Below are 17,169 nucleotides of genomic sequence, written 5' to 3'. Positions count from 1 at the left end.
TGGCATCAGGAAACACTGACCTTTAGTAGGCTCCTCGAGGCCATGATGTGAGTCACATGACAGGGGGATATTTACAGTGCCTCTCGTCACTGGCCCTGTCAAATCACAGCACACTTCAGTGGAGCCCAGCAGGCCCAAGGCTGGACTTGGGCTGCACAGACTGAAAGGTGTTTTTTTTTTATTTTTTGTTTTTTAGGTTGCACTCTGCCTGCATGGCTGAGAACAACGCGAGGGCATGAGGGAACTTGCGTGTATGTTTGTGACAGCTCGTGTAAGTGTTTACACATACGAGCAAGCGAGCGACACACACTGTCTGCGCAAGCAATGAATTTCAAGCTAATTTATTTTGTGAACGAGCCTCTGGCATGAAGCCCCACATTGGTCTGTCAATTGTTTTGCAAATAATGAGACTTCTGGGCTCCCGTGCTCGTGTCTGTATCTTGCAAGGTCAAACTTCTTATTTGATTTTCTCCATTGTTAATACTGCTTTGCTTTTAAATCTCCATGACTACCATTGTATATACCAATGTATGTTTATATATTTCAAAAGAAAAACACACCTTTTAATGTAAGAATGCTATCAAACTCACCCCAGATATTTTTCCAAGTGTCTTATAAAGAGTCTTTGGTTGAACACAATTCATTCCAGGACAGCAGTAGTTAAAGATTTAGAATTAGCCTTCCCATGGAAAATACTGAATTATCTTGTATCCACTCCTCTACCCCATCGACGATTAACTGCCGTAGCGTCATGTCTGCCATCGTAAGATGTGGCTTAAAACGAGCTTCTAGTGAATAATGAGTAAAGTTGCATTATGATGACAGTCTGTCCAAATTAGATTTTCTTAACTTTATTATTTTTGAACTTTTGCCTCTATTTTACAACATTTCCACAAAGACATGCATCACGTCTGCCCTCAGTTGCCCTGAAACAAAAAAAAAAGGGTCTGAAATATGGTTTGATACATTCATGAGTCCAAATTGTAAGTATGCTTCTTCTGTCTGTCTGCACTCAGTAGATAGACAGTAAGTCAACTTGTGGTGCACTTAGAGAATTCTGAAACATTGTCGCAACCCTTGAGGGATGTTGGATTCCATTTCATAGTGCAGCTGTTTGAGTGAACGGCAGATCCAAAATGTGTGTGTTAGCGTTTCCGCGCGTGCGTGTGTGTGTGTGTGTGTGTGTGTGTGTGTGTGTGTGTGTGTGTGTGTAAGGAGATTTTCACTGTCATCGGCAGGTTTCCTCAACTGCGTTTGCACAGGCTTATAAGACATCTTGGCGTTCCCTGACTGCTTTGCTGTTAATCTTTATGTATTTTGCTAGTCAAAAAGAATTCCTTACAGTAAACATAGCCTTATGTAGGCCAATTATCATCCAATGTAATTATCATACAATCAAGAAAGGACATGTCAATGTTGTTATGAACACATGATGCTTAAGGCCTGGAGCATGACCTCTTGCAACAAGAGAGAAGAGCGTATTCCAACACATGAAAGCAATGTGTTTATTGCATCCAAATCAAACTCAAAGGAAAACATAGCTGCAGGCACTACAGGGGACGCAGGGGAGCTTCTACTTGTTTGTTTGTGCAAATGTGTGTTTATTCTCACAGTTTATTGTTGAAGCGCTGGTGCGTGCATGTTTGCATGCGGCTGGACTGGCATCTCCAATCGCGACCGCTTTGACGAGTCCTTACCCAACCCCGAGTGACTTGTGTTCTGATGACAATACAGTATGGATAGATATACAGTAGATCTTTGGCATATAGAGTGACTTAAACCCGAAGGTTTTTTTTTTTTTTTTTTTTTTTTACAATGATCTGTTGTATGCACCCGTGGACCAGTTTTTATCCATCTCACTTGCCACTTGCTGTTGACTGAAAAGGACATCTCATTTGCCAGGTCACATTGCTCAGTTTTCTGAAGCTGGGCCTTGATTGGTTGTGACTTAAGACCTGGCACTGTGATGTCATTTCCAGTGGACAGCAAGTGGCAAAATGGCCGCCTGCTGAGGTGGATAAAAACTGGTGGATTTTCCCCGTTTAATTCACATTCCATTGATAAAACATTAATCGGAACAATGTTTTTTTTTTTACTAGTTGGGCTGCACAAAACATTATTTCAAAGCATATTTTGAGGGTTGACTTCCCCTATTGGTCATATATTAACTGTTCTGTGTTACAGTGCTTTAATCCTGGCCATATCTGCTTTCAGTTAAATTCAAACAAAAATCATGAGATACAGAGGCACAGGACTTCACCACATTTATGGTCTGAAAAAATAAAAAAGGGAGTCCTCTTTGTCCAGTCTCAAGAGCAAGACCACTTTCATGTACTTCAAACACCCTGCAGTGTCAAATGCAACATTCTGGGGGTCACTAGCTGGAGGTTGCTCACAACTCGGTTGTCTAGTGGCGCGGCGTGGAAAACAAGCCGCCTCAATGTGGCCACTGGCTCAATTAGAGCTCCGATGCCAGGATCCAAAGCAAAGCCCGCCCTCTCTGACGTCCCTTTCAATTTCTGTTGACCTCTAGCTGGCGAAGCGCTTGTCTGGATCTGGCTTTGGCACAAAGTCACATCCCACCTTGCCAGGAGCTGCTGGCGGCCTGCTTGTCACGGGGAGGCAGCTGAAAACAAGAAATAGATTGACAGAAAGAAAGATGAGAGGAAGAAAGAGAGGAAGACAGGCTCAGCCACCCTCCTCCCTTTCGGCAATCAAGGAGCTGAGGACACAGAGGGTAAAGGAGGAGGAGGAAGAGGAGGAGGAGGAAGCATAAGATCTATGCTTGGAGCTCAGCTGCATGTCAAACCCGATCATTATGTCACACGAGTGTTGCAAATGGGCTGCGCGCCGTTTTATAGCGCTCCATGTTGACAGCCAGCTGATTCAGTGCCACCTGCGTCGGACATGTTGACATGTTTCTTCACTTGATTGTGTCCAAATGTCCGTCTGACAGGTGCATTGTGTCACAGTAGATGCGTCAGCACATGTGCATACATGCTTGTGCAACTTGCACACACAGAAGAAGAATGACGTTGAAAAGGAACCATGTACATGTATTAACCCTGATTGTGACCCCCCCCCCCCCCCCTCCGCGCCCTCCCACCTCCCTGTGGTTCTGATTGGTGGAGGAGACAAAGAATAGAAAATGATACAGTCACTCCAAGGACCAAATGTGGCATGCAGAGAGGGAGGTGGAGTGGAATTGTGTGTGTGTGTGTGTGTGTGTGTCTGGTGGGGGGGGGAATAGCCCCGCTCATCTCTCATTTTCTAACCGCGACTACCCAGCAGAGTTTCTATGGCAACCACTCAAAAACGGTGTGCGGTAAATTGTGGATTTGAGATGCGCCGTCTGATTGCGCCATGTAGAAGAAATGGCTGCCGCTTTCGTCAGCCCCCCCCCCTACCCGCTTGTAAAAGGAAATTGGCGGAGAGGGCCAATGAAAGCGCACATGGCATATGCTTGCTTCCAATCTTTGCAGACAAATAAAATCAAATAGAGGCATTATGTCAAAAAGCGGGCCCTCCTGCTCATCACTCCTGGCAGCCTGCGGAATACATTCGGTTTTCCAAACAGGTTTGTCCGCACTGCCTAAAAATGCAGGTTACAATGATGGCGATTCATAATTGCTGCTTCCCAACAGAGACACAAGAGTTGTACTCTTTTTTTATTATGACCGGTTGCCAAGAGAGACACAAGGACAAGCAGAACAAATCATCTTTAACTTGCAGCCCCTCCCCTCCTTCTCCTTGGCCTGTGCTATACTACCTGCGTGTCAGCCATGTGAGGTCTTTGTCAAGGCATCGTGTGTGATGAAAAGAACATTGTGTGTTCAGAACGTGTGCATGTTCGGTGTGAGTTCTCTGAGTGGCAGCACGCATCCTTGTAAGCTGTGCCAGTCCCCATTAGCATCCCATTAGAAACCAGCATGATCACTCGTCACTTTGAATGTCTGCTGCTGCTGCTGTTGCTTGCCGTCGTCAGACAGAAAGACAGACAGAGAGTTAAATGATTGAGATGGCCTCGTTTCTAAAGAGCACGGAAAAAAAACTGCAATGTTTTGCACAGTGCACTATTCAATTTCTATGTGTCTGCAAGTGCTTTTGCTTGGTTTGTTTGACCCAGATTTCTCACCTACCCCACTGTTGGTAAATTGGATTTCCGGAGGCAGCCTTGCGCAACTATTACGTTTTGAGGACTTTAAGTGAACAGCGCCATCTGCTGAGTGGAAATTCTGTGAGTGGATATTTCGTTTGTCCACGAACATATATATATATATATATATATATATATATATATATATATATATATATATATATATATATATATATATATATATATATATATATATATATATATATAAAAAAATCTCCCAGCAGATCACCAAAACAAATCTCAAAGTAAAGTGGAAAAACGATCAAATCGTGTCAGGTTACAGTGAAAATATGTCTGTGGATTAACCCCAGAAACAGCTAGGGCCCTGCAGGAATAACAGTTTTTAGTTTTAATGCAGAGGAATTTGCATTGCTGCCTGACAGGTAATAAAATTCCGGGGCTAGCTGGGGGGACCAACCCAGCTGACTTTGGGCAAGAGGTATACTTGGGTCTCAACTTCCAAAATGTATTACTTGCATTTCAAATTTCTTTTCAAGAATACTGTCTGTGTAGATGAATGAGTTGCTGAAGTTTGAGTTACTTTTAGGCTGCTTTTTAATGTTTTTTTTTTATCAGGCATTGATTTATCAAATAATGTCTTCAACATTAAACACGCAGAATTTGCAACTAAACTGCAGCTAGTAAAGTTATCTTAGTTAGTTAAAGTTAACTATATAGTATGGGCTATAATTCTTAATGTACTTAACGTCATAATGTCAATAACAATACTTTATATAGAGAGATTTTTGGGCGAGTATATACATATATATATATATATATATATATATATATATATATATATATATATATATATATATATATATATATATATATATATATATATATATATATATATATATATATATATATATGTGCAGATTTCAGTCATTAAATAAATACTCCAGTCTGTATGCCATAAGTGAAATTATCAACATGAGCAATAATTCCCACAAAAATTGGTCTAATAAAACAGATTGAAAGACAGACAGACACTTATGTTGTAAAGTTATGTTTAAGTTATGTTAACTTGTTTCTTTTTATTACAATATAGTGTGTGCTGCGGACCACATGGCAAGCATACCTCCATGCATGAGTTTTTTCTTTTCTCCACGATCACAGCAACATCGTGCACACCTGCTTGCTGCTACTTTTCCCATTTTTTCTACGGACTTTTGGTGATCCGCTTTGCCTCCCTTTCCGGCCGGCTTCTTCGCTCTCACCTCCACCACCACTGCTCTCCAGAGCTGTCTGTGCCTCTCGTCCAGGTCTACAGGAATGTTGAGTGTCTCTTTAGCCTCCTCCCAAAAGATTAAGCCCCACCAGCCCTCTCGCCCCCCGTCTTCATTCCATTCCCAAGTATGCCCCCTAAGAGTTGCTGCATTTTTATCTGAGCCCAGTGATTGTGACGGATTGGCTGCCTGACACACAGACACAGACACACATTTGTGGGCGCACACTGAGGGGAGGCTGCCGAGTCTGGGGAGGGACCAGACGACGGCGGGCTCCGGGTATAAAACCTTGCCATGATGAGGCCAGCGTCTTGCCCTGAGCTGGACGGCACCCATTTCCTCTGTGACTGCAGGACACCGCTGAGACAGGCACCAGACCAGCCTCCGACATGAACGACATCTACAAGGCTGCGGTACGTCCTCATGCAATTATGCGCTCATTTGCTTTGATGATCACTTCGAAAGTTTTGCACAGCCTTTGCATCATGGTTGCAACCCCCAAGTGATGAATAATCTATTTATTGTACATCCTTATATTCTGTTTTTGGACTTGAATGGTCTCCTTCAGCAGTTGGTGTCAAAGGAGCCTTGATATGACCTCTGGGTGCCCCAAATGATAGGAACCCCTCAATAGGTTTCTGCCAACTTCATTCATGACTCCAAATGGATCAATCCAATTTTGCTTGTGCTAATTTGGGCTGGTTGCTTGTGGTCCTCTGGTGCCAGAGAGGGGCTTGCGGTTGAGATAAGCCAATCCCACCAGCCCCCACCCCATCGGCACAGGGCTGAATTCCAGCATTATCTGTGAGCCCGCGAGCTGTGAGGTTGTCTGTCCCCTTCTGCATGGACAAACAGCTGGCTGCCTTGTCCTCGTACATCCCAGAGGAGCAGTGCAACTGAAACAGGAAAAGCACACCGGAATGTTTCGTACAAATCATTGTGTGGATTGATTCTTGTATCATCCATCGCAGGGGGGCTGGGGCGGTGCATTTAATTTATAGCAGAGAGACAGACAGGCAGCCGGATAGACAGACAAAGTAACTCTTACATAAGCAGCTGTCTCCTTCTCTCATTCGTGGTAGCTTTTGCAGGATTACTGTTCTATTGTTGCGCCGGAGCCACAAGCTATGCTAATTTAAAACACGGTGTATTCTGCCCTTTATCGACGGTTCCTGATCCTCCTGCCTATTTTTAACCCCGCCTCTTAGTGGCTCACACTTGATATATAGATTCTCTGTTGAGTCAGGGATGTCAACTAAAAATACCATCTTTAGAGATTGAAAAGTCAAATTCACGTGATGATTTGAAACATTGCTCAAGGAACTTTACATCGTAACCCTGATGTGTTGTAAAAGATAAAAGCAAATAAAAGTTGTCAAAATATTCACTTTTGTACCGTTTGCAGGTTGAGCAGCTGACGGACGAACAGAAAAATGGCAAGTGACTTGTGCATACAAACTCAAAAATGATCCCGTACTTGTTCATTGTTAAGCTTAGGTCATTTGTTGCGAATGTGAATCTTTCAGAGTTCAAGGCGGCGTTTGACATTTTTGTCCAAGATGCAGAAGATGGCTGCATTAGCACCAAGGAGCTGGGCAAGGTGATGAGGATGCTGGGCCAGAATCCCACGCCGGAGGAGCTGCAGGAGATGATTGACGAGGTGGATGAAGACGGTAAATCAGACACTCACTGTTTTTATAGGAAAAGAAATTGGTGGTGGGGGTCCTGCTTTTTGGTTGGATCAGAAAGTTTTTGGCACAAAGAAAATTAACATAATTACTCAGGAGATTGGGTTGGTCTGGCACATTATCTCAGTGTTCTCTGTTATTATTTGATGGATGTCCTATTTTAAAATTCCAATACCAAAATAATCAACATATCACCGGGGTCGGGCGAAACCTCTGTTATGATTATAATTGGGTAGCAGTATTGAAAAGACCAACACGAGGCAGATATTTAGTCACGTGTCTCTGTGCAGGGAGTGGCACGGTGGACTTTGACGAGTTCCTGGTCATGATGGTCAGGTGCATGAAGGACGACAGCAAAGGGAAGTCAGAGGAGGAGCTGGCAGAGTTGTTTCGCATGTTTGACAAGTGCGTCACATTTTCACTCTTTCTAATGTTGATTGCAACGTTGCTTAATAAGATGTAGCGAATATTACACAGAACATAGCACAGCTAATGAAGTTGCTTAAGCATGTGCGAAGCCAAGCAGTTATAAGTCCATTGGCAGAAAAACAATATTCAAGGAGTCTGACTGCATGAGTCAGACACCTCTGGTGAGTGTTTTGCTCTCACCTACTAAAGCGTCAAAAACAATTAGATGCCAGATAAGATCAATTAGGAGTCACACAGAGCTCAGTATCTCGCCATACACACATTCATGTGTTTTTTTTTTTTTTTTGTGATTGCACAGAAATGCAGATGGTTACATCGATGTGGACGAGTTGAAAATGATGCTGGAATCGACAGGAGAAGCAATTACCGAGGACGACATCGAGGAACTGATGAAAGACGGGGACAAGAACAATGATGGCAAAATTGACTATGACGGTGAGGAGTTTGAAGTCACTAAATAGACTGTAGTGCTTTCTTTTCTTGCTCGTGTAAAAGTCACATGATCGTGCAAAAAGTCATCTGTGTCTTACTCATTTGGCAAATCTTTGTTGGACTAATCTGTGTATGTCTTTTTTTTTTTTTAAATGATGTCATTCATATTCATTGTTTTAAATGATGGTATTCATATTCATTGTTTTAAATGATGGTATTCATATTTGTGCTGTGTTGTTAGCTGTTTGCTAATGCCGCCTGTTCATTTTGCAGAGTTCTTGGAGTTCATGAAAGGAGTGGAGTAATTCATCACACGAGAACATTATTTTTGTATTCCTCCGTCACATCTGGAAAACTGGAAGCTGACTTGGAATGGAGCTTTGGAACGACTTTGCAAGCTTTTCTGCATCTGACTCTTTCTGATCTATTTTTCCTACCACCTCCTCTTGCATCGTTGTAAATACAATTTGTAACTATATTTTGTGCCTGTGTCCTGAATTTGTGTAAATGACATATTCTTGGTATTTTTTTTTTTTTTTTATGTCAAAAGTTCAGTTTACAAGTATTTTCACTGAGCAATTGGTGTTGTATAGCTAAAAACGATCACTAGCCAGGTTCAGCATATTTCGGGATGCACATGACAAACATTTTTGTATGTTTGAGACACCCTCAGGACTTTTTGTTTCCCTCTCATAGCCTTGCAAAGCATGCGTTTGACTATGTGCTTGGAATGTCAAGAAATAAACAAGAGCATTTGTCAGAGCATAGATTGATTTGTTTTCTTATATTTCCTTATAATAATTCCTAAAACGCCATTTACTGGACTATTGTGACCCTCTTTAGCTGTTAAACCTGTGTAATGTGTTTTGATTTTTGACAACCTTATGATCACTGGCGGAGCTAAGATTTTTTCCTTGACGGGACCATGGGGGACAAGAAAATCTCAGGGGGTCTGCAAAACAGCCTTTTTTTTCTTACAACCCCCCCCCATCATAAATTATATTGCTAAAGATTAATTATGAGGTTGTGACAGGTGGAAATGTCCAAATGAATTCCAGAAAAAATCAGAAAATACCCAAAAGTCAATTAACTGGCCGATACCTGGAGGGTTCAAGCAAATGTCGTCCTTTAGCCCCACCGGTGCTTGTGACTAATTATAAAAGTGGATCTCACATCCGTCGCCACTTGTTTCCTCTGCTAGAACTTGTCACTTGTTTGAGGCACGCATGCGATTCACGCATGGTCGCTGTGTGACTCTCTAGTTGCCCACTCCATTGAGACAGCGGCTATTTGCGTCTAATCATGTTAGTGCCCATGTTAGGGGATCTGGGGTGACTGTCTTCGTGTTGACAATCCCATGCCTTTGTCCTTTTAAAGAACTAGAAAAGTGTTGCAGACCACAATGTGAAATGTGAATGACAACCGGTCAAGCACTGGCAAGTGACACAACTTCTTTGGTGCAATATCTATTTGAAGACTGAATTTGAACTATTTTACTTTTCTCGAAGGCGTCGATTTGACTAGACGCTATGCCAACATTAATTTTTTTCCCTCCTAATCACGGTTGAAGTTAAAAGCCTATGAAGTTAGAAAAAAAAAATCATGAGAAAATGTGAATGTTGATTGCACTTTCCACTCTATAGATGAGTCACACGGTTGCTGTAAATGCAGTTACAAGGCGCTCACCGCTTGGTGTCAGCAGTGAGCCGATGTCAAGACAAGCGTGTGCTGTATTGGGCTCTCTAACAGATTTGGGTCGCTACCAAAGTAAAAAATATTGCTTAATGATGGTGGATGACGTCATCATTTAACCCTTCACTCTTATGAATCTTTTCAAATGGGAATTGATTAACGTCCTTTAATTATCATGAGTATACAGATAAATATTTTTATTTTGTCAGGGGTCATGCACAGAAAAAACACTGTAAATGATAAACGTCAGCATGATTTTGTAACTTCCCATCTGCAATCCATATTAAGAGAACAATAGAAAAAGGTTCAAGCGAACCATAGTCACATATACAGGGACAGCTCCAAGAATTTGCAAGAATTTCTATTAATTTATTCTTTTCCTCTGGTTTCTTTGGCGGAGGCTCCAAAAAGTCCCAAAGGCCCTGTAAGCATTGTAGCGTAGCGCATCGATTGCCTCCGCTTCCTCTCGTCACAAAATGCATTTGTAAAGTCGCTAAGCTTTTGTGAAAGAGGTCGAGTGGCACTCTCCCGGCCATCAATGGGAGGCCGGGCAGCAGAAAAGTGGAGCGTGTGAATGAATCTGGGGTGTGGCGCCACAGGCCGCTGCAGGCTCTTACACAAACTCAGCCTTGCAGATGACTCATTCTGGATGTTATTAGCACACATTGCAGGCACCTTCGCCACTGTACATTCCAGTGACACAAAAGGCTGCATAAGACCAGTGTAGCAGGGGAGAAGTGACGCCTATGGGATAAAAAAGGGATTTGTATAACATAATATTCAACATTATGTAATTGATTTCATTCAGTATTATTCAAATTTTTTGTGTGATTAGTAAGTAATTCATTCATAGTCACACACAAGTCATTGGGCTTCAAATGAGCTGTGCCAATAGTGTGATGCTTTTATAACCTCTTCCTCATGCTGTGTGATTTATAGCGCAATAAAAAAGAGTCAGAAAGTCCTTCCGAGTCGACATACAATCTGGAGGAGGGCGGAGACCATTCATGCCAACGTGGTGCCACCCACACAGGAAGGTCTCATTTGACGGTTCCTGTCCTTGTGGTTTGTGTCACATTGCGTCGGTAGATGTCACGTAACCTACTAAAAATAAAAGAAACAAGTTATTTCTCTTTTGTTAGAGCCTGTAATAACAACTTCTGCCGCTGAGCTTGCTTATCACTTCAGACCGAGACAAAGCATTAATAGAAGCATGAAATTGTTATGTAATAACTACTTCAAGTTGGAGACGTGCCAGCTTTTGTTGAGAAACTGGTAGGCTGTTTGAGTTGTCATAAATACGCAACAAGGAAGTGAACGATGGCACAAAGAAGAGAGTGGAAGCCCTGCTTGAACAGATAGAATATTGTATCGTGACACGCCATCCCACTTGTGGTGCTGTGAACACTGAAGTACTGTGTCTTCACTGCCCTGGACATAACAGCCCACACAACAGCAAGCTCGAAAGACCAAAAATTTGCAAATTCCACAATAACTATTCATTGATACAAATGAATGACGATGATTGTTTAGCTTAATTGTTAATCTATTTTTACTACTTTCCAAAGGAAAATCCTGTCTTGTATGCTGTGAGAAATATTCAGATTCATTTGTGCACCTAGATTCATTTTGTTATCTAAAACATGGACACACAAGTCTCTTGCAGTCTCATACTCATACTTATCCATAAACTAATTTTACATTTCTCACTGTTACTTTTCAATGTTTTTCTTTCTTTCAGAAAAGCATCTCAAAACCATTACAAATAAATAAATAAATAAATAAATAAATAAATAAATAAATAAATAAATAAATATCTGTATGTAAATAAATATCTGCACTCGTCCATCCCAAGTAAGGTTCTCTTCGATTCATTAATTTCATCAGCAGCTATATTGGGTGTACTGCTCCCAAGCTAAGAACACATGACAGACACATGACCTTTTCCTTGTGTAGCGTCGAGCGAGCCACGTTAGACAACACCAGTGCTCCCTTCCATCAAGTCACTTGTGAGCTCAGTCTACTATAAAGCGGTGGATGGTGAGAATTGGCCCTGAATTGAGACTTCTGGTAGTAACAGATGGGTGGATCGCTCCACCACTAAGATTCCATGTGGTTCCGCTTTACAAATGGCCGACCTATATTCTCCTGGACCGAAGGGACATTTATTCTACATTAGCCTCTAAGGGCATTTTACTGTTGGGTTTATTGTTGTTTTGGTACAGACACAGGATTTGCTGTTTATCAATTAGAGATGCAATGTGGCCCTGGACTATTGCACAGAATGATGGATGTCTTCAAATGAGATCTCGTTTAATCTTCAAGTATGGTGACAAAATCATACACATAGTCGAGCCTTGTACAGCCTCCAAACGTGTCCTCTCAGCGTCGATGGGAATCTGACTCCAGATCTCTTTAATCCACCACACATATTGGCAAGAAGGAAGAACCGAAAATGGCGATAATCTCAAATAAAAAGCGATTAAGCCATCTACATTCCAACACAAATACAAACGACTCAATGACAGCAGAGCTATTCTTGTCACTGTACGGAACCATGAAAAGTATTCAAGGAACTCCATTTTGGGCATGTCAGCTGCCATCACCACTTGCAGCAAACATGGAAGGTATCTCGGTTATCCAACTGCGCCATAAAAACGAATCTATAAAGTGGCGTCTTTCAAAAATACCGGCAAAAGATGCGTGATGTCATCGCTCCTCAATGTCATGATGTTAAGATTAGGATAATTCCCTGCTGGCATAACATCTGCTGTACAAGCAAGGGAGCGCTCCTTCCTTAAAACAGCAAAGCCTTTCTTCAAAAATGACAAAGTCTATTCATAAAGTTGAATAAACATATTTCTATTCCAAGTGTTACGCAATTCAGGAAGAAGCAGCTGTGAACATCGTGTCATCCAGACAGTATGCTAAGCACGCCTTTATAACCACAGCAGATGTGAACCAGTGACTTCTATATCACATAAACACGTTGCTTCCACAAAAACAAACGCCGAGCCAGCACATTTGGAATTGAATTTCATAAATTGAGTCATTGCATATCTTTGGACTACATTTGGAAGTAGACCGCTTCCCATTTGATACTAACATAGAGGCCACATTATTTATTCAATGGGGCTATTGTGCAGTCCTATTGTGGAGCGAGGCTTTCGACACCTTATTGCCACTGTCTTTTCAGGTCTTTTCACCGAACCGGCATGAAGGTATGTGACTTACCAGGTTCAGTCTTGCAGGAAGAACCCATCGCTCAATAGCTTTCATAAGTTGCGCTGTGATGTGTTGCCAGGCATGCCTTTTCATGCGGCGTACAGTTGAAGGCTGCTGTTAAAGCCGGCCGTCATTTATGTAAAATTAAGATGATTAAGAATTTTAACTGTGGATATTTGTTGTCTGATATGGCAAGCCAACTTGGCTTGTAGGAAACCAAGCAGAGTAAAACACAAAGAGCATATTCAAGTAAAAATATACAATATATTTGTTATATAAACGTGTACAGAATACTTTGGACATTTTAGTTAAACATACACTTTACATAAGGGTCAGAATCAGGTCACTGTTCGATCCTTCATTAATCTTGAGAAAACCATTTACCGTATGTACATGTTTACAAACAACCAAAACAGCCCTTTGATGCACTTGGAGAGAGCGTGAAGTAATAGAGATGCCTACAAAAATCCCTGAAAGAGAGCTCTCTGTGAGGTAAGAAAACATTAGTCCGACTTTCACTTATCCTCGTGTGTCAGTCTCGCTCGTGAGCTGGGAGGCCCGAGGGGCAAGCGGACGGCTGATTAAGCGCCGTCACGTTTCCCTTAAACGTCGTCGTGCTAGAGAGGGAGGCGTGTATTCATCCGTTACGCGTTTGAGTGTAAGTGATTGTGTTCGGCTTTTGTGAAAAGACGCTTGGTCCAGTTACCCAAGGTCAAGTTTGTTATTTCAGTTTGAAAATATAACAACAACAAAAAACCCAAGATCTGTCGTACATGACGGAACACAATCATGCAAATGAGTCTTCCATGTGAGCAACAATCAAATACCGATCAAATGCCATTTTCTAGTATGCAGCCGCGGACATTTACTTTCCTGTTGTTAAAAACAAGATAAGAACTTGGCAGTTTGTTTGAACTGCACAACAGCCAACAGAATTAAGAAGTTGGACAGAAATTCAAGGCCGGGTGACTGTAATAGCTTATTTTCCCTCAGTTACAAAACATTCGGATTGACAAAGACTATTAAGACCATTGAAGCAGCAGTCATTACTAATTCAAATAAAGCTAAGTAAAAAAAACAAAAAAAATAACAGTCAAAGAGAATCTCAACAGAAGCATTTGAACGTGTTCTGGCTATGATAGCGGTACATGACCACGTATTACTGTGGCGTATCGATTAACACGTTTTTCCTGGCGTCACATAATAAGGCATCTGACTCAAATATGGCTTGTCTTCTGCCAAAGCCGCAGAGAAGTCAGGAAACTGACCAGCTAAAACCACCAGCCAGCGCCGACGTTGAAAAGGGTTCATGTGGAGTCCAGTGGGTCCAGCTGAAAGACGTTGTGATTGGTTGGCGTGGTAAAGAAGAGCTGCTCTTGGCTGGTAGCGCGGTTGTCGCAGGGACTGTGCAGCCGCAGCGTCCGCTCAAAGTCTAACAGCTGACCCATGAAGTTGAAGTTGGGGGAAATGTTGGACTTCTTCCGCTTGACAAAGTCGTAGGCGTCGTTGAGCGACAGGTTGAGTCTCTGCATCAAGTAAGCCACCGTGACGGTCACGGAGCGGCTGATGCCGGCCAGGCAGTGCACCAGGATGCCGCATTGCTTGGACCGAGCTTCGTCTGCGGGAAGGAGAGAAAGCTGGCGTCAGCAATAGGAATCATTTCATTCATCAACGTGACTCGAGTCAACAAAAACAAACGGGTTGTTGGCACAATGACGCCATTATAACCCCTCGACGGAGGACCGAAAGAGCTGGGAATTCATTTGCTATCCACAAAAACATGCCGAAAATATCCGGTTGATTCTAGACTAACTTGTGACCCTGCAATCAGACGCAGCACAGAGTGGAAGTGGCACTTCCTTCCTGTTTCGCAACTCAACCTCTCATAAAACTGACAAAGAAGCTGTGGTTTTGAGAGCAGTCAAGGTTCACGAGCGGCAGTCATACAAAGATGATGTGCTCCTTCTCAACCCAAAAAAATTAAAACTACTATTACAGTATAAAATAGTCATAAATACAAAAACAAGTGTACATCCTATCAAATTGAAAAACAAGTTACGTTCGATGATTATTTTTTTAAAATCAAATGGTCTCTGGAGAAATCCCAAGTAGTGTTAAAAACACACACAATTTGAAGAAATTGGTCCTATAGCAGATTTTTAATCTCGTCTACATCCTATTCTGCACATTATTGAAAACAAGAGATGAAAGATGGGTGTTAAATATTGTCAGCCGACACGTGGAGCACTGTCAGAACCTTAAGAATCTGTGGGTGGTATGGCGAGTCTTCACAAGTATCGATTCCTTAAAATAAAGCTGGTATCCAAATTGATATCGATACCTGGTACCGAATGTTAATTTTAACAGTAAAAGCTGCAAAAATGCACAGGCTATTATCACAATGACAATATTTTTTCTGTATATTGTTCAGCGCTGGATTCCACTCGAGAAATTTCAAACCAACTAACTATTCAAGAGGTAATAAGTAACAACAAGGGCTGCTGATTAGGACTTCCTATCTATTTAGTTGACTTAAATGTAACACTTCAAATGCTCAGGTCATTTTGATAATAAACAAAACGAAATTTGGGGAGCGGGTTCCACACTCACCTATAAATGATATTGCCTCTGGGAAGAACTGCGACAGATTTTGACTCCAGTGGTCCGAAATGGGGATCTGTTTATACCTGAAGCGCCCGTCATGTTCGAACATGTTGGGGAGATTGGGTGTGACGTTCAGGATGTACTTGATGTTGTATTGGCCCAGCACATCCAGGTTGGTGGAGTCTTTGGCACAGCCCAGGTAAAGGTAAGGAAGGATCTGGACCGGGAAGGCAGGCTGATTGATGGGGAGGGGGCTCTCCTCTGACTCCGTGGCGCTGCTGGGTTCTCGGTCAGATTCTCCGTCGGAACAGTCGGAGCTGATCCGCAAATTTCCAAAACCCAGAAAGGAGAGCGGAGGAGAGGAGCTCGGACAGGAGCTGTCGAGGAGCGTCTCACAGTGTTCTGGGTACTCGGTGTGGAATTTTACAAAGCCACCTGGATGGGAGCCAAAACAACACAGGATGGAGAAAAATCAGCTTGATGGTTGAGAGAATCAAAACACGTTGACATATTAGTGAATACAGTGGGCCGCATTGAAGTCAAGTGGCGTAGTACACAAGTAGATCCGGTTCTCCTAACAGACCATTCATGAAATGCATGCCTGCCTGCACAGCGAAACACAGCGTAGCCATTTTGGAATTTTAATTGACAATCTCAATGGTACACTGAGAACTTTAGAGCCTGCAGACAAGCACATATTGAACGCTTGGTATATTTTGAGCCGACCGATAGGACCGCAAACAATATGCATTGTGAATAAATGCAAGAGTCGCTTTAAAAAAAAAAAAAGTTTTAAACGTGCAGTAAAACTTTTCGCATCTCTTCGAAGCATCAAAACAACTTCGCGTTCATGACGCATTGCTGTTACTATTAGTTTAATTCGAGGTTGACGTGATCGAGTGACATAAGCGTGTTTTCATTTTCAAGTTACTCTCCACGGCGCCGGTACAGTGCACCCAGCTTGACATGTTATTATCTGTCGCTCAAAGTAACTTATTTCAACACATACCTTCCAGGTAGTGCGCTTTGCAACCATCTTCCCACAGTTTTTGAAGAAGCAATCCCAAAACGGACGACGGGGTTCCGCTGTCCGGCCAGCTGACGGTGCTCTCGTCGTACAGGACCACCGTGTCTGTTTGACATCGCCTCGTGAAATTCTCTTTGTCCTCGTGGTTGGGAATGATGGTCCGAATGGGAATGTTACCCTTTTTGAACCTGCGGAGCATCAGGCCCGGGATGGCCACGCTGATGGCGCCCTCAATGTGAGACGACTCGTACAGCTCGTGTGCGCGGCAGTCGAGCAGGAGCACCGAAGTGGCGCCCGATTCCAACTCCACTTGCAGCCATTCCACGCTCTTACTTGCCATCACTTTAGACATATCGCTCTTGGTGTCCAGCTCCGGTCGCAGCGATGGCTTTCCTTTTACATGCTTCGATTCCCTAGCGGCGACGTACTACATTTTACCCGCAAAAAGGCAGCCGCGACAAGCGTTCGGCTTGGCGCACGAGCGGAGAGCTTTCCCCTTTTTTTCCGCTTCGCCCTTCCCATCAAGCGGGGAGAATGAGCCCCTCGGCCAATGCACCGACGGCAAGGCGAATCTGCCTTAACGTAGAACAGTATTCCACCTTCTTTCAAGACAAGCAAACGGAAAAAAAAATGTTTGGCAACTTCAACTCCTCTGCATCGTATCACACTCCAGCTTTCTCATTCCAA

General features: G+C 42.7%; 2 protein-coding genes across 2 annotated transcripts; one reads left to right on the top strand and one right to left on the bottom strand.

The window, feature by feature from the left end:
• Positions 1-5,661: 5,661 nt before the first annotated feature.
• Positions 5,662-8,663, top strand: tnnc1a (troponin C type 1a (slow)). The gene is made up of 6 exons (XM_085908247.1): positions 5,662-5,798; positions 6,791-6,821; positions 6,912-7,058; positions 7,364-7,478; positions 7,801-7,937; positions 8,208-8,663. Exons 1-6 carry the CDS (start codon positions 5,775-5,777, stop codon positions 8,237-8,239), a joined length of 486 nt encoding a protein of 161 aa, XP_085764373.1. The 5' UTR covers positions 5,662-5,774; the 3' UTR covers positions 8,240-8,663.
• A 4,432-nt stretch (positions 8,664-13,095) lies between these two features.
• Positions 13,096-17,169, bottom strand: LOC147061613 (dual specificity protein phosphatase 7-like). Its single transcript, XM_085927558.1, has 3 exons — positions 16,465-17,169; positions 15,462-15,890; positions 13,096-14,469 (listed from the first exon to the last, which is right to left on the bottom strand). The coding sequence occupies exons 1-3, from the start codon at positions 16,832-16,834 to the stop codon at positions 14,159-14,161; spliced, it is 1,110 nt and encodes a 369-aa protein (XP_085783684.1). The 5' UTR covers positions 16,835-17,169; the 3' UTR covers positions 13,096-14,158.

This window comes from Syngnathus leptorhynchus, chromosome 1 (genome assembly GCF_054491065.1).
Source record: "Syngnathus leptorhynchus isolate UIUO chromosome 1, UIUO_Slep, whole genome shotgun sequence".
NCBI classification, from domain to species: Eukaryota; Metazoa; Chordata; class Actinopteri; order Syngnathiformes; family Syngnathidae; genus Syngnathus; species Syngnathus leptorhynchus.
Note: the sequence above shows the minus strand (reverse complement) of the source record. Positions and strands in the feature narration are given on the sequence as shown.